Source organism: Sorex fumeus, unplaced genomic scaffold (genome assembly GCF_029834395.1).
Source record: "Sorex fumeus unplaced genomic scaffold, SorFum_2.1 ptg000063l, whole genome shotgun sequence".
In the NCBI taxonomy this organism is placed as follows: domain Eukaryota; kingdom Metazoa; phylum Chordata; class Mammalia; order Eulipotyphla; family Soricidae; genus Sorex; species Sorex fumeus.
The window spans coordinates 62,636,056-62,651,754 of record NW_026606120.1 but is presented as its reverse complement, the minus strand read 5'-3'; the positions used below and the strand labels follow the sequence as shown (position 1 = coordinate 62,651,754).

At 49.5% G+C, this 15,699-nt stretch overlaps 1 protein-coding gene across 1 annotated transcript in view; it reads left to right on the top strand.

Moving 5' to 3' along the window:
• The window catches only part of SCPEP1 (serine carboxypeptidase 1), a 32,700-nt gene extending 26,288 nt beyond the window's left edge, over window positions 1-6,412 (top strand). The window contains exons 11-13 of the mRNA XM_056127327.1: window positions 748-885; window positions 2,367-2,530; window positions 4,969-6,412. Of these exons, the coding sequence (XP_055983302.1) occupies window positions 748-885; window positions 2,367-2,530; window positions 4,969-5,031 (365 nt within the window). The 3' untranslated portion in view covers window positions 5,032-6,412. The remainder of the gene's footprint in view (window positions 1-747; window positions 886-2,366; window positions 2,531-4,968) is intronic.
• The last annotated feature ends 9,287 nt before the right edge of the window (window positions 6,413-15,699 follow it).

The following is a 15,699-nucleotide window of genomic DNA, read 5'->3' as shown; positions in this document are numbered from 1 at the left end:
CATAGAGCTCCACGCTACAAGCTTCCATCCCCAGCATCCCATATGGTCCCCTGAGCGCCGCCAGGAGTGATTCCTGAGAGTAGAGCCAGGAGTAACCTCTGAGCATCGCCGGGCGTGGTCCCACAACAAAAACAAACAAAATGGCATTTAGATGGGTCCTTAAGTGGGTAGGGCACTTGTCGTGCACACAACTGACCAGGGTTCGATCCTGGACACCACATACGGTTCCCAGAGCCTGCCAGGAATGATTCCTGAGTGCAGAGCCAGGAGTAAGTCCTGAGAACCGCCAGGTGTGGACCCACAACTAACAAGAGAAAAAAGGCATCTGGAGGCTGAGGAGTTATATAATATAGCGAGTGAGTAAGGCTCTTGCCTTGCTCGGGGCTGATCCTGACTGCATTTCGTCCCCTGTGAACTGCCCTCATACACACACAGACACACACACACACACACACACACACACATAAACACACACACAACCACCAACCCGCCCTCCCCTTGCCCATTAAGTTTGAGATGTGGCTCTGCCTTGCTTGTGAGTTCCTGGGTTTGATCTCAAATGACATCTGCTTGTCATTGGTAGTGACTGAGAGGTGGGCTTGAGCATCCTATCTCTCTCCCTGCCCCACACCCCGCATAGCTCCCCTGCAGATTTCTGGTGCTGGGGGCAGCTGTGTTCGGTGCCTGGGAGGAGCTGTGCCATAATCGCCAGCACTACGAGCTGCTGCTTCTCTTTCCTGGGTGCAGGCCAGGCCACCTCCGTCTTTGAGAACATGCAAGGGGACTTCATGAAGCCTGCAATCAACATCGTGGACGAGCTGCTGGAAGCTGGGGTCAATGTGACAGTGTACAATGGACAGCTGGACCTCATAGTGGACACGATGGGTAGGAGGACCCTGCATGGGGGACCATCGGCCGTGCTGGTGGAGAGGCCATCAACCCGCCCAAGCATCCGCCCTTCCCCTTGGTGCCTTGAAGAGATGAGAGATGCCTGAGGCCCTCCCAGCATCTAAGACCGGGGTGTGGTGGACAGGAAGGATACCTGCGTCCACCACAGAATAAGCCATTTTTCCTGGCCATGGGGCTAGGGTGCTATTTAGGAATAGGGGAGCCTCATTTTGTGCTGTCACAGCAGATGGTGGATTTCGAATTGAACCCCCCTCCCCCCGACTGGAAACCATGGGCTTTGCAGAGTCCCTACCCCACTGTGCGGGATGGAAGCTTGGAGGTGGGTCTCAGAAAACCTAAGGCCAGGCGCTGAGGAGTGTCTCCAGGGCAGTGGCCATGTGTTTATGTGGTTTGAAAGCCAAGGGCATGAGGAAAACATGAGGAGGCTCCATAATGCGCCCCTCCATGGTTGGCTTAGCCCTGTTCAGACCCCTCTGTCCACGAACAGTCCTGTCACCTCCAGGGTGACAGTGGCCTCACCCTGCTGCTAAGTCTCCTGGTGGCCTGTCCATGGATGCTGGAGCTGCTGGAACTGTCTCCCGGCCCACCCTAAACTGCTGAGTGCCACTTTGCAGCTTTATGTTTTTGGGGTTTTTGTTTTTTGGGTTTTTTGGTGGTTTTTTGTTTGTTTGTTTGTTTGTTTGGTTGGTTGGTTGTTTTTTCGCTTTTTGGGTCACGCGTGGCAGTGCTCGGCGTTTACTTCTGTCTGCATTCAGGAATTACTCCTGGTGGTGCTCAGGGACCATAGGGGATGCTGGGGATCGAACCCAGGTTTGCCACCTTTTTGTTTGGTTTTTATTTGGGGCGCCACACCTGCCACATCTGGCAGTGCTCAGGGAACTGTGCCGTGCTGCATAGCAAACCCAAGTCACCTGTGTGAAAACGTGTGCTTGGCCCTCTCAGTCTTCTTCTCAGCCCATTTTGTGATTTTGGGAACACAAGGAGGAGTGTTCAGAGCTTCCCCCGGGCTCTGAGCTCAGGTATCACTTTTGTTGGGGCTCCGGGGACCTCAGGGGATGCCAGGGTTAGAACCTGGCTGATGGCAAGTGCTTTTCCCACTGTGCTGCCTCCCTGGATCACCTTTTTCCTTTTTCTTAATAAGATCCGGGGTAAGTTTTATGCAGAGAGTAATTTAGGACTGACGTCCTCAAACCTCCAGTTTTACTTGAATCTCCGGGCAAGCTTTCGAACCCCTCATGTCTTTGTGGTATCCTTGGCATGGGGCTGAGGGCCAGAGCATGGCCAGGGCTGTGATGTCACGGTCATCTCTGCGGGGGGAGGAGGGCGGCAGGGGCACAAGCATCACTCTGTTCAGGTGATTCTGGGGTACATTCATCTTGGAGACCTGTGGTGGGGGAGGGCCTGGCAGTCTGCTCTGTCCTATCAGTGGTCAGTGCTGGGCCCTTCCCTCCCCCCAGGTCAGGAGGCCTGGATACGGAAGCTCAAGTGGCCAGAGCTGCCCAAGTTCCATCAGCTGAGGTGGAAGCCACTGTACGCTGACCCCAAGTCTCCAGAGACATCAGCATTTGTCAAGTCCTACAAGAACCTGGCCTTCTACTGGATCCTCAGAGCTGGGCACATGGTGAGCAGCCGCTTGGGTTTGATTTGGGTTTGGGAGAGACCTCCGATGGTGTCTTGGTTGGGAGAAGGGCTGCTCCTGGCTTGGTGCTTGGGGGTTGCTCCCAGCAGTGCTTTTGGGGGACCAGGATGGAACCTGGGTCTCTTCATGCAAAGCTCAGTCCTTTAAGCTTCTCACCAGCTCTGCATCTGCTTGTTTGTTTGGTCTGTTTTGGGGCCACACCCAGTGTTGTTCAGGGCTTTCTCCTGGCCCTGCACTGAGGAGTTACTCCTGGCAGGAGTTGGGGGACCATACAGAGTGCTGGGGATTAAACCCCAGTCAGCCACATGCAAGGCAAGCGCTCTACTCGCTGTATTCTCTCTGACCCTAACATCTACTTTTGTTTCAGACTAGGCCATGTGGGGTGTGTGTGTGTGTGTGTGTGTGTGTGTGTGTGTGTGTGTTGTGTATGTGTATCTGTGTGCATTTCTCTCTGTCCGTCTGCGTGTTGGTATGTCTGTCTGTGTATGTCTGTCTGTCTGTGTATCTGTGTGCGTGTCTGCCTGTCTGTGTGCATGTCTGTCTGTGCGTGTCTGTATGTATGTCTGTGTGTGCTTGTCTGTATGTCTATGTGTGTGTGTGTGCATGTCTGTATATCTATGTGCATGTCTGTGTGTCTGTCGGTATGCGTGTCTGTCTTGTGTGTCTCTGTGTCTGTGTGTATGTCTGTGTGTCTGTGTGCATGTCTGTCTGTGTTTCTGTTGGTGTACGTGTCTGTCTGTGTGCATGTCTATATGTATGTATGTATGTGTCTATATGTGCATGTCTGTGGCTGTGTATGTGTCTGTGTGCATGTCTGTATGTCCATGTGCATGTCTGTCTGTGTGCGTTTCTGTGTCTGTGTCTGTGTCTGTCTATGTGCGTGTCTGTATGTCTATGTGCATGTCTGTCTGTGTGTTTGTCAGTGTGCGTGTCTGTGTGTGTGTCTGTCTGTATGTCTGTCTGTGTGCATGTCTGCCTGGCTGAGTGTTGTGCAGGAACCCCAAGTTTCAGTTCCCTCAGCTCTCTGCATGCAGCAGGCATGACTGTTTTCTTGGATGACTGAGGGAATGCTCGGAGAGAGTGGGGGACTAAAGTGCCCTCTTAGGGGACTCTGGCACATCTAAAGACTGTCTCATTGTCACCGCTTAGAAAGAAGATGGGAGGTATCCACCTGGAAGGGGCCAGGGATCCTGACAAAACCCTGCCGAGCCCAGAACAGCCCCCCAACAAAGAAGTGCTACCTAGATGTCATTCATGTCAGGGAGGAGAACCCTGGCAGAGAGGAACTGGGCTTCTGGGGATGTCTCAGGCCTGGTATCACAGCCCCTCTTGCGGAGTCTCCTTATAAGAACTCAGAGAAACCAGAATTATACTTTGCTCTCTTACGTGCTGGTGAATCAGACAGAGGTATACAGTCTCAGCCCCCTCAAAGCCCCAGGCAGGGCGCAGACAGGCTGAGACTGGGAACAGGGTGTGAGAAATGGTGTAAGGAAATGGCCCGGCTGGGTAGGGGAGTCCAGAGACCCAGGCCCAATGATGGGCAGGAAGGATGAGGAAGCCAGGAGGGCAGCATGCCAGACCTGGGGAGGGCAGGGGCACCGGAGGGGGCTGGGCTGGGAGGCTGTGTGCCCCATCTGAAAGAGCTTTCCTAAAGCAGCGGGGGCAGGCAGCGTCGAGGGGTGTGAGCAAAAGAGCAAAAGACCTGGACTGGCCCCAGAAATATCATTCTGGAAGCAGAGGTCCAGGATGAAACTGGGGGAGAGGGCAGAGGAGGGGGTTGGAAGGTTTTCATGCAAATCCAGAGGAGAAAAGAGAGATGCCGGGCTAACTTGTAGAATAGCCAAGTGGGAGGCAGTCCGGAAGACAACTGAATGGGAAAACTGGGCCCGTGTGGACCGGGAGACAGGTATCTGTTCTCGGAGGCTCAGGATTCGGGGGTGGAAAGGGGTGAGGGGACAGGGATCCTGTACTGTGGAATCTAAGAGGAACCAAATCAAAAGTTGAGAAGAGGAAGAACAGGGCCTCGTGCACCCCTGAAGTTGAGCCCCAAGTGGAAGGTACTGATCCGTGGAGGAGCTAGGTACCAGCAGTAGCTTCTTCACCCAGCCCTGCATCCTGACGTGCCTCCTGCCTGTGTGTTCGTGCCTCTTGCCTGTGTGTTTGTGCCTGCTTCGCATCAGGCCTCTTAAAGCATGAGCTGCTTCCTTCTGTTCCCCCGGTGGGCGGTCTTGTCTTCTCTTCCCCTTGACTCATTCACTTGCTGCAGGCTTTTCCTTTGGCTTCTGAGACCCCTGTAAGAGTGTGTGTGGGGGGAGGATGCCCAGAGCTGCGGCACACTTCCTGAGAGTGGGGTATAGGGTGCCCTGGTGTGTCCCCTGAACACAGCCTGGAGCATTGACTCAAATGCTGCTGGGTTCTAGGTTCCGTCTGACCAGGGGGACATGGCTCTGAAGATGATGAGGCTGGTGACGCAGCAAGAATAGGCTGGCCGCGCTGGAGGCGAGCTTCCCAAAGCTGAAGGAGGGACCTGCTGCTGCCCCAGGTCTGACTGTGATGACTGAGGGCTCCTCCAGCTTCCCTGAGAACAGACTCGTGGCCTCTGGCAACCTGAGGGTCTCTTCTGTTTCTCAAACACCTCTGAGTCGTTTTAGGGGATTTTTTTCTCATGATAATGAAGGATGGAACTAGATTCACTTTTTTTTTTTTAAATTTTTGGACCATACCTGGCTGTGCTCAGGGTTTATTCTTGGCACTGATGGTTTTATTCCTGGTTTTGATCACTCCTGGCAGAGCTCAGGGAATCATATGGGGAACCAGAGGTTGAACTTGGTCACCCATGTGCAAGAGAAGCACCATACCTGCTGTTGCTAATCATCCTGTTTCCTGATTTTTTTTTTTTTTACTAAAAAACAAACCAAAAAAGAAGAAAAGCAAATTATTTCATAGGAGAAAGGGAGACAATCAAGAAAGATCTCTATTCTCCATTCTTATTATCTCCATGGTATATATCCTTTGTTTGTTTCCTATAGCTACAGTTCTGCCCTTATTCCAATATGGATATAAGCCCATTGTAAGTTGAAAATGTCTTAGATTAAAAATGAATTTGATACACCTAGCCTATTGAACGTCATAGCTTAGCTAGCCTACATTTGGGCTAGCTAAGGATCTAGGGCAAAAGCCTGCTTGATAATGATGTATTGATTACTTGCTATACTGTGTTAATGCTGTATTGACGGTGAAAGCAAGGCTGGTTGAGTTCTCAGCACTGATAACAAGTCAGTAGAAAACCCTTCAGGCCTGCAACTGTGACTGGTGCTGAACTATATCCATGCAGGTGGTGGGAAGCCAGGGTCCTCAATCTGTCCTCAGAGATGCAGGGGCACCTGGCCAGCACGTGGAAGGGTATCTGTCATTAACTCCCAACATGGTTGCCTAGGAACTCCAGCTCACCACCACCCAGCATTCAGCAGGAGACCAGCACACCATGGGGTATGGTCAAGGTTCTAACTGGTTCATAGATGCATGTGGCTGCCACATCAGAGTCAAGATAATGCGTGTCAAGCCACCATAAATCTGCAAGTCTGTGGATACGTATAGGGAATCAACACTGTTATTTTACTGTCCTCTTGGTTCACTTACTAGTATATCCAATACACCTCCTTATGTCAGTAATATTCTTCTCTAAAGCCAAAGGGATAGATTAATGGTGCCTTGTATGCAGGAGGCCCAAGTCTGATGCCCAGTACCACCTGGTTACCTGAGTACTGCCAGGAGCAACCCCCAACAATCAAACCTGGAATAGCCCCTGAGCACCTCTGGGGCTGACCCCAAAACAAACTAAATAAATATTCTTCTATAATACTTTTTAATGGTTTCTGAGTATTCTATAATTTATGAACCAGATGCCCAATGATCTGTGTCTTTTTTTTTTTTTTTGGGTCACACCCGGTGATGCACAGGGGTTACTCCTGGCTCTGCACTCGGGAGTTACTCCTCGCGTGCTCAATGGATCATATGGGATGCTGGGAATCGAACCCGGGTTGGCCGCGTGCAAGGCAAACGCCCTACCCACTGTGCTATCTCTCCAGCCCCTGATCTGTTTCTTTTAAGTAATTTGTAGTTTGTCACTATTACTAACAGTGCTCTAGTAATTCCTCCTGATATATTTTTGTGTGCATCCTTACTTGCTTAGCAGTAACTCCTTGAAGCTAGAGAAGCATAAATCATTTGTTCAAATGGGCTGTAACAGTCCTTTAAATTAAATAACGGAGCTCAGTAATCTGTGTTGGTGACTTGAGGTCTGCACAGGGCCCTACCAGCTTCTGTGCAATGTCAGGAATGAAATGCTGCTTCCCCCATCCATCTTCGAGATGGTGCCTCCAAATCCACCTTGTTCCGGAGGAATGTCAGGAAGAAGTTGCAAGCAGTTGGGGCCGACATGGCGAGATCCTTCAGAACTGAGACTGAAATGGGCCTCCGCAGCCTCCAGCAGAGACACAACACACTTTTCCTGAGTTTGCTGGTGAGGAGAGCACTTGAGAGCACTTCTGAGCACCACACAGAGAAATGGAAGCCTGTGCTGGATCTACGTTCCATAGCATGGTGTTCTGCTGCTTCCAAGGAACCATTGGCTGGGTAGCAAGAGAAAAAGTCGTGAGGAGTTACTACTGAGCCCTGTGGGTCCTCCTGATACTCCATTGGATTCTGGCCCTCAAGGACTCTCTTCCATTTGAGTCAAGGCATTGATGGCAGAGCAATGGGAGTCTCAGTATCAGAATAGCTCAGAGAGCCAGACCATATGCTTTTTATGCATGAGGCCTGAGTTCAATCCCTGACATCTGCACATGTCCCCAGGCACCTCCAGCAATGATTCCCAAGCCAAAAATAAATAGGACTGGAGAGAGAGGACAAGATATTTTGCCACTTCTTTGCAGGTGACTGACCTTAGTTCAATCTCCCAACACCACATATGGTCCCCTGAGAACCACCAGGAGTGATCCCTGAGCACCCAGCCAGGAGTCGGCCCTGAGCATAGCCAGATATGACCACAAAACAAATGGAATAGGATCTAAGGATGAATTCCAAGGAAGCGTGAGACCTCAAGCCCTTTCCACCACTAAGCTGCCCTGCCACTCCTGCCTGAGTAGATGAATCTCTTGCCCTGTGACCTTCACATCCAGTTTTCCAGACTTACCCTAAAGCCTTCTGTTACCTCCTCTCTAGATCCACATTCATTTCTTCGTGAATTCCCTTTGCTCTGTCAACTGAGGAAGAAATGGCCTGGGCCTGGTTTTCACATAGCTCTGCATGGTTTGTCCCTCGCAGGGGACAGACATGGAACAATGCATGTATGTGCTTTACTGGGATAGAGGAGCATCCCAGAAGACTGGGGTCTGAACCAAAGCAGTCTGGATGGGTGGTCAGGCTTGGAAGGGATGGTGGGGAAGTTGGTGATAAAGAGAAGTGAAGGGAAGGCTAGCCACATGTATGTACCACAGGAAAGCTCCCCAAAGGCTGAAGGGGTATTTCAGTACCCAGGGAGTGGTGGGGGTGGGTAGGACAACATACGTGAGGGTGTCATTGTTCAGTCACTCCTGTGGACTCATGAACAAAGCATCGTGGTAATAGGCACAAAGGACAGGCCTGAGTCCAGCAGAATGGGCAGGCGCTCACCAAGGTGGCCCTGACTCTGGCTACAGCATGTGGACTTCACCCAAGGAAGCTACAACCTAGAACCCCTAACAGCTGCCTTGCTCAAGGGACTTGCCCAGTCACCAGCCGTAACTTGAGCCCTTTGGACCACTCACGTTCCGGAAGAGGCAGAGCTTTGTTCTTGCTGCAGTGGACACTTACTCTGGACTTAGGTTTACTTTCTGCCTGTGCGTGACTTTACAGCCGACATCATCTGCCGTCACCGTTATGCACAGTAAATGCTCCAGTGAGTACATGCACACAGAAATCCCTCACTGACCCACATTCCCTCATTATTATTATTATTATTATTACTATTTTGGTGTTGGGGGGGCTCACATCCAATGGTGCTCAGGTATCACCTGGCGGTGCACAGGGGGCCATAGGAGGTGCTATGGATTCAAACTAGGGTCACTATTGATGCAACCACATGTACCTGCCTTCCTGTGCTTCTGTCTAACTACCCTCCTACCCCCAGGTTACTTTTTCTGTTTGTTTGGGGGCCCCACCTGGTGGTGCTCAGGGCCTACTCCTGGCTATGCTCTGTGCTCAGAGATCTCTCCTGGAGGTGATGCTTAGGGGACTCTATCAAGTTCTGGAGGTTTGAACCTGGGTCAGCTACATACAAGGCATGTACCCTTCCCACTGTACTATCTCTCTGGCCTGATTTCTAATTATCTTGAAGCAACTACCTAAGATGGCGAGATGGCTTTTGTGGAGTAAGAGCCCACTGGGTAACCATGCAGTGCCAGGATCAAGCCTAGGACTCCTTTGAGCAAAGCATATGCTCCAGATAGCAACTTAGCACACTCACTGTGACCCAAATGGAAGATTCAGTTCAGAGCGAGCTAGGGTGACACTTTGAGGCTGGGTAGCATCCTCTAGAATGTGCTATAAGCTCTAAATTGCCATCCATATCCCAAATATGGGCTGGAGCGATAGCACAGCGGTAGGGTGTTTGCCTTGTGTGCTGCCAGTCAGGCCAAGCCAAGTTCGATTCCTCCACCCCTCTTGGAGAGCCTGGCAAGCTACTGAGAGTATCTTGTCCGCACGGTAAAGCCTGGCAAGCTACCCGTGACATATTCAATATGCCAAACACAGTAACAACAAGTCTCAAAATGGAGACATCATTGGGCCCGCTTGAGCAAAATCGATGAACAACGGGGGGGCAGCGTTTGTTTCGGGCTGGAGCAATAGCACAGCAGTAGGGCGCTTGCCTTGTACGCAGTCGGCCCAGCCGAGCCGGGTTCGATTCCTCCGCCCCTCTCAGAGAGCCCGGCAAGCTACCGAGAGTATCTCGCCCGCATGGCAAAGCCTGGCAAGCTACCCATGACATATTCAATATGCCAAACACAGTAACAAGTCTCATGATGGAGACGTTACTGGGCCCGCTCGAGCAAATTGATGAACAACGGGAGGACAGTGACAGTGACAGTGACCCCCAAATATTGGAGTTTAGGGATATAGGGATAAAATGGAAAAAAAAAAGTTTCTCCTTTAGTCCTACTAGTCCAGTAGTAAAACTTTCACATCTCATTCTTGCCATTTTAGCCTCTGTTGGTCTAGAGGCTTTAGTTTCAAAGAGGGAAATGGTTTTATCAGTTCCATGGAACTGGAATCAGAAATTCCCATCCAGCCTCTGGATACACTGAGTCAGCAGGCAAAGTGCTGGCTATAGATTGGTTTTGATCCTCATCACTGAAAAACTGGGACGGAGGAATGCAGGAACACCTTTGGGACATAATACTCTAATCCGTGGATGAAAGTCAGTGGAAAACTACAACCACCCACTTTAGAATGCAAATGGCATTCTTGGCATAATGGAATGCTAATCAGACCCTGCCAAAAGGTCAGGCCATTCCTCCAGGCTGGGGACTAGGACCTATTGAGCAAAAGAAAAAGAAGTCACTAGTCACACATATTAGCTGTGACCTGATCATCAGTTGTAGAAATGAGGGCTCTTAATAGTCATGAGTCATTTCTCTCTTTGATATGAATGAAATGCTTCTGGCACTATGGTGGTTTCACAGGTCACAGTAACGCCGGGACTGAAGGGTCACTGTGGTGGATGCCCTGTATTAGTTCACTGCTGCAAAATCAGCAGTAATCCCAGAAAACTTCTGAGCTTGATGTCTCAGCTTCCACTCATAGGTCTAGAAGCATGGGGCTGTGGGACAGAAATGGCTCAAGGGATTGAGCGTCTGTTTTGCGCACAAGAGATGCAGGTTGGATCCTTGACACTGCTTGGTACCCTAAACACTGCCAGGAGCAATCCCGGAGAACCAGGAGTAGTTCCTGAGCGCCACTGTGTATAACTCAAAAACAACCAAAAAAGTAGTTCATTAACAGTAGAATGACAGGAGGCAGAGGGAAGAGCAGGGAACCCATGCCAGCAAGGTAGAAATCTTTGGCCATGATATCAACAGAACTGGACACTGATGAGACAGATGGTCTGTTTTTGTTTTTTGTCTGTGAACCATGCTTAGCAGTGCTCAGGACCTACTTCTGGTGCTTTGCTGATGTGTGGGGCAGGGGCCAGGGTTGTTCCTGGTAGTATATGTACAACATGTGAACTAGCCTTTGTATTGGGTTTCTGTTTGGTTTGGTTTGGTTTTTGGTTTTGTTGTGGGCTGGGCTTTGGGGACCTACCAGGAGGTTGTCAGGAGCTATTCCTAAGCCTGTGCTCAGAGATCACTTCTGGTAGTGTTCAGGAGAGAGTGCCATATATGGTGCAAGGAGTGGAACCAGGATCAACGCCATGCAGAGCAAGTACCCAGTCCCCCTCTCAGCCCTGCAACAGATCTTATACGACTGTTGAAGATTGGCTCAGCCAAAGACACCGAGTGTCCTCTTCAACCCCAACAGCCCACTGTATTTAAGTTAGGATGTTTTGTTGTTGTTCATTTGGAGGGGTTGCATACTCTGTGGTGCTTAGGGGCTGCTCATGGCTCAGTGCTGGGGATGCTCCCAGCAGTGTTCCCGGGGCATACATGTGTGGAGATCAATGGCTGCTCGCACCAGGCAAGCCATGTGCTCAACCCTTTGCACTCTGGTTCTCGGAGATATTTCCTTCAGTGTTAAAAAGTCAGCAGGCAGATGTTGCAATCTCATTTAGGATAGTTTAGGGCAATGGGCAGGCAGATTAACTGGTGTAATGTCTATAAAAGTAACCCAATTAGGTTACTCATGCTGCACTGCACTGTTTGCAAAGCAGAACTTTGCTAAATGTCCAACCTCTCAAAAAGGAAGACCGAAAGCAGCCAGGTGTTTCTTAGATTCCAGGTTCCAAGACTTCCCTTTGTTAGAAAAATACTTCTCTTCCTTCCCATGTAAGAGAGCAAGTGTGCTTTCACCAGCCAGTGCCAGTATAACTTCCTTGTTCTGGGCCTCTTGGGGCTATAAAAATCTTTCACCTTGTGCGGCTCTTTGGGGGTTCCTGTTTGTTTTTGGAGGTCACACCTGGCTGTGCCCAGGTGTTCTGGCTCTGCACTTGGGGATCATTCCTAGAAGGCTTAGAGGACCATCTGGGTTGCCAGGGATCAAACCCAGGCTAGCCACACACTAGGTGAGTGCTTGCCCCTGTGCTACGGCTCTGGTCCTGGGATTCGGCACCTAGTCAGCACAAGTCTCGGAATAAAGCAAGGAATAGCTTTGAATGTTGTTCTGTAAAGGAACCTACAAGTACAAGACCAGGGCTCTTCTACTTTATCTACCTGCATGGGTAAAATGAGAGGGAGGGAAAAAGAAACTTTTTCAAACCTCCTTGACATGGAAACTGTATACTCAAGCCATTATATTGGTTCCCGGAGAGAGTGTGTGTGTGTGTGTGTGTGTGTGTGTGTGTGTGTGTGTGTGTGTGTGTGTTTGTGTGTGTGTGGTGGAAGTGTTTGAGGCCACACCTGGCTGTGCTCGGGGCTTACCTCTGACGCTGTGCTCAGGGATCATTCCTGGCTGGATTTGAGAACCATATGTGGTTCCAGGGATCGAACCCAGGTGGGCTGTGTGCAAGGCAAGTGCCCTACCTGCTGTACTATCTCTCTGGCCCTTATTTCCAACCCTACTGTTTGATAGGTAAATTTACAGCCTTTCTTTTTACATAAATTGTTCCCTTGTCAGATGCAAAGTTCATTCCCCATAGTCACGGAGGTAAAAGAGATGAAATCATGTCTGCTTAAGGGTCACTTTTGGTCAGGCTTGGAGGACAAAATGGGATGCCAGAGATTGTACTTAGGTTGGCTGTGTACAAGGCTAATGCCCTATCACTCCAATTTTTTTTTTAAATCTAAAATTGTACCCAATTCCATCAAATCTTATAGCCTAAGCATTGGTGAGGGAGCTTTCTCTGTCAGATGCCACATCCACACTTCACCTCAAAACATTTCAGTAAGGCAGAAACAAAAAAGCATTTTTATATCAGGGTCTTAACTTTGTTCGCAGTGCAGATACTATCCATCCCTGACTTCCCAGCTGCTGCCAATAACCAGGGTTTGACTGATGAGGTTAAGCACAAGTGGCTGAACTGAAGTTCCAAGAAACTACCTGCTCTGAGATTAGCATTGCATCATTTGAGGTTGGTGAGGTGTCTGGATGTTGAACTCAGGGTCACAAGTGCTTGAGCATTGGGCCACACTGCGAACGCCTAGAATTGGATGGCACTTCTGTCTCCCTTTCTAGCTGCCTGGAACATGAAGTTGAGGCTGAACAGAGAGCATCCACCATGCCACAAACAGAAAGAGTCTGGGAACATTCAGTGATGATGTGGAGCTGCAAGACCCCCAGACCATGTACTTTGAGCCTTGCTAGGAAAACAAGTTCCCATTTTGTTACACAAGCATAATCCCCTCCTTTTTTTTTTTTTTCTGTTCTATCTGCTCAAGGCTGGAGCGATAGCACAGCAGGTGCCTGCCTTGCATGCAGCCGACCCAGGTTCGATTCCTCCACCCCTCTCAGAAAAACCGGCAAGCTACCGAGAGTATCCCACCTGCACGACAGAGCCTGGCAAGCTCCCCAGGGCATATTCGATATGCCAAACAGTAACAAGTCTCACAATGGAGACATTACTGGGCCCGCTGGAGCAAATCCATGAACTACAGGACGACAGTGCTACAGGCTATCTGCTTAAAGGCAGTTTTGATTCTGAGGACAAATGAATTCTAGGTGCCTTAATTAACTTGCCCAGAGAGAAATGAGAAGAGAGTCTAGGAGAAATTTCTGGGCAGCTGTAAAAGTTACTGGACAGGGGCCAGATTGATAGTACAGCGAGTAGGGCATTTGCCTTGCATGCCGCCAACCCGAGTTTGATCCCCAGCATCCCATATGGTCCCCCAAGCCCCGCCAGGAGTAATTCCTGAGTGCATGAGCCAGGAGTAACCCCTGAACATCGCAGGGTGTGACCCAAAAAGAAAAAAAAAAGTTACTGGACAGGTAGGGGAGAGGCTGACTTGATGGAGACTTGGAGAATAAGTAAGAGAGTTCTTTTTTCAAATGGTTGACAGTGTTTGGAAGAATCTGCAAGACCAGGAAGCAGAGCTATTTCAAGCTCTGAATTAACCTGGACTCAGCTCAGTTCACTAGGAGTCAGGTGCCTTAGGCAACTGGCTACTATCCTGGGCTTGAACTTCCTTTACGGTAAAATGGGCATAATAGTGGGGTTATTGTGATAATTAAACTGGAAGCCCTGGTCTAGCATTATCTGCTGTTATTGTTAATTAGTCCACAGAAAGAGGAATGTTGTTTTGTTTTCAGTGAACACTAATCTCCTGGGAAGAATGGCAGACGGTTTAGCCTCCTTGGGATTAGCAGGCTTTATCAGCAGACAAACCTAAAGAAAGTCAATTTTCTCGAGGGCAGCTCAGAATTCTCCTGCGTCTGCCTGCTTGGTCCAGTAGTTAGTTTGTGGTCAACAACAACAACAACAAAAAGTTTTCTGTTAAGAGCAGCCTTCAGAAGCATTTGCTAGCCCCCTGCAGAGTCATAGAGGAGTTTGAAAGTGACTAATCCAGTATGCACATGAGTGAGCGAGTGTGTGTGTGTGTGTGTGTGTGTGTGTGTGCATGCGTGCGTGTGTGTGCGTGTGTGTGTGCGCGCGCGTGCTCCCACACTAGTAGGGAAGGAGATTCTTTTGGGGAACCAACAGCAACTGCTCTAGTTTTGCTTCTGCTGGGCTTTGTCATGCAGAAATCACAAGGAGCTCTGGAGAGAAGAAAAGGACTTTACTGGTAAGAAAATGACTTCGAAGTTAAGCAGGTCTGGCTAGCACAAGCTGTAGAGCAAGCTTCAGGAAGATGAGTTATGGCTTAATACCAAGTAGAGTTAAGGTGATATAACAGTCTCTGCATCCTTACGGTTACTGTCACTGTCACTGTCCTCCCGTTCATCGATTTGCTTGAGCGGGCCCAGTAACATCTCCATTGTGACACTTTTTACTGTGTTTGGCATATCGAATACATCATTTTTAGCTTGCCAGGCTTTGCCATGAGGACGAGATACTCTCGGTAGCTTGCCGGGCTCTCCAAGAGGGGCGGAGGAATTAAACCTGGGTCAGCCAGGTTGACTGCGTGCGCTGGTTTTCTTTGTTTGTTTGTTTTTGTTTTTGTTTTTGTTTGTTTAGGGAAAATCATGTGTATTTATTTAATTTGGGGAGGCCACACCTGGCAGTGCTAAGGGCTTACTCCCAGCTCTGTGCTCAAGGACCACTTCCGGTGGGGTCCAAAAAAGGTTGTATTGTGCAGAGTCCCTGGAGCAGTCTGTCCAGTGAGGGGTCCAGCGTTCTTATCAGCACAAAAATATTTATAAGCTTCTGTCTTGGTCTAGTCAAAATCCAGAGAATGACCCGAGAGATAGGACAGCAGGTAGGGAGCTTGCCTCGATGTGACCAGCCCTGGTTCAATCCCCAGTACATCAGTGAGTCACCCTTACCCCTTCAGAAGTGATCTCAGAGCACCAGAATAGCCCTAGTGACGCAAGTGAACACTAACATTTGCCTTCCTGTCTCAGTTTCCTGATGGCTTTGTTCAGGGTTCACACCTAACTGAATGAACTATTGAAACTTCATACGTAGTTAGCCAGTTTCAGAAATTGGAGTAATTCTTGGTATTTTTGTTTGGTTTGGGATCACATCTGATGATGCGCAGGGATTCCACCTGGCTCTGTGCTCAGGAATCACTCCCAGCAGTGCTGGAGTGACTGTAGGGGGTGCCAGAGATTAGACCTGGGTTGATCATGTACAAGGCTGTGCTAGTAAAAGCTGTACTATTACTCCAGCCTCCAAATTCTTGGTATTTTGAAAAATTATATTATTAACCAGAGAGATAGTAGCACTGTAGCACTGTCCTCCCGTTGTTCTTCAATTTGCTCGAGCGGGCACCAGTAACGTTTCCGTTGTGAGACTTGTTACTGTTTTTGGCATATTGAATATGCCACGGGGAGTTTGGAGGGCTCTGCCATGCAGGCATGATACT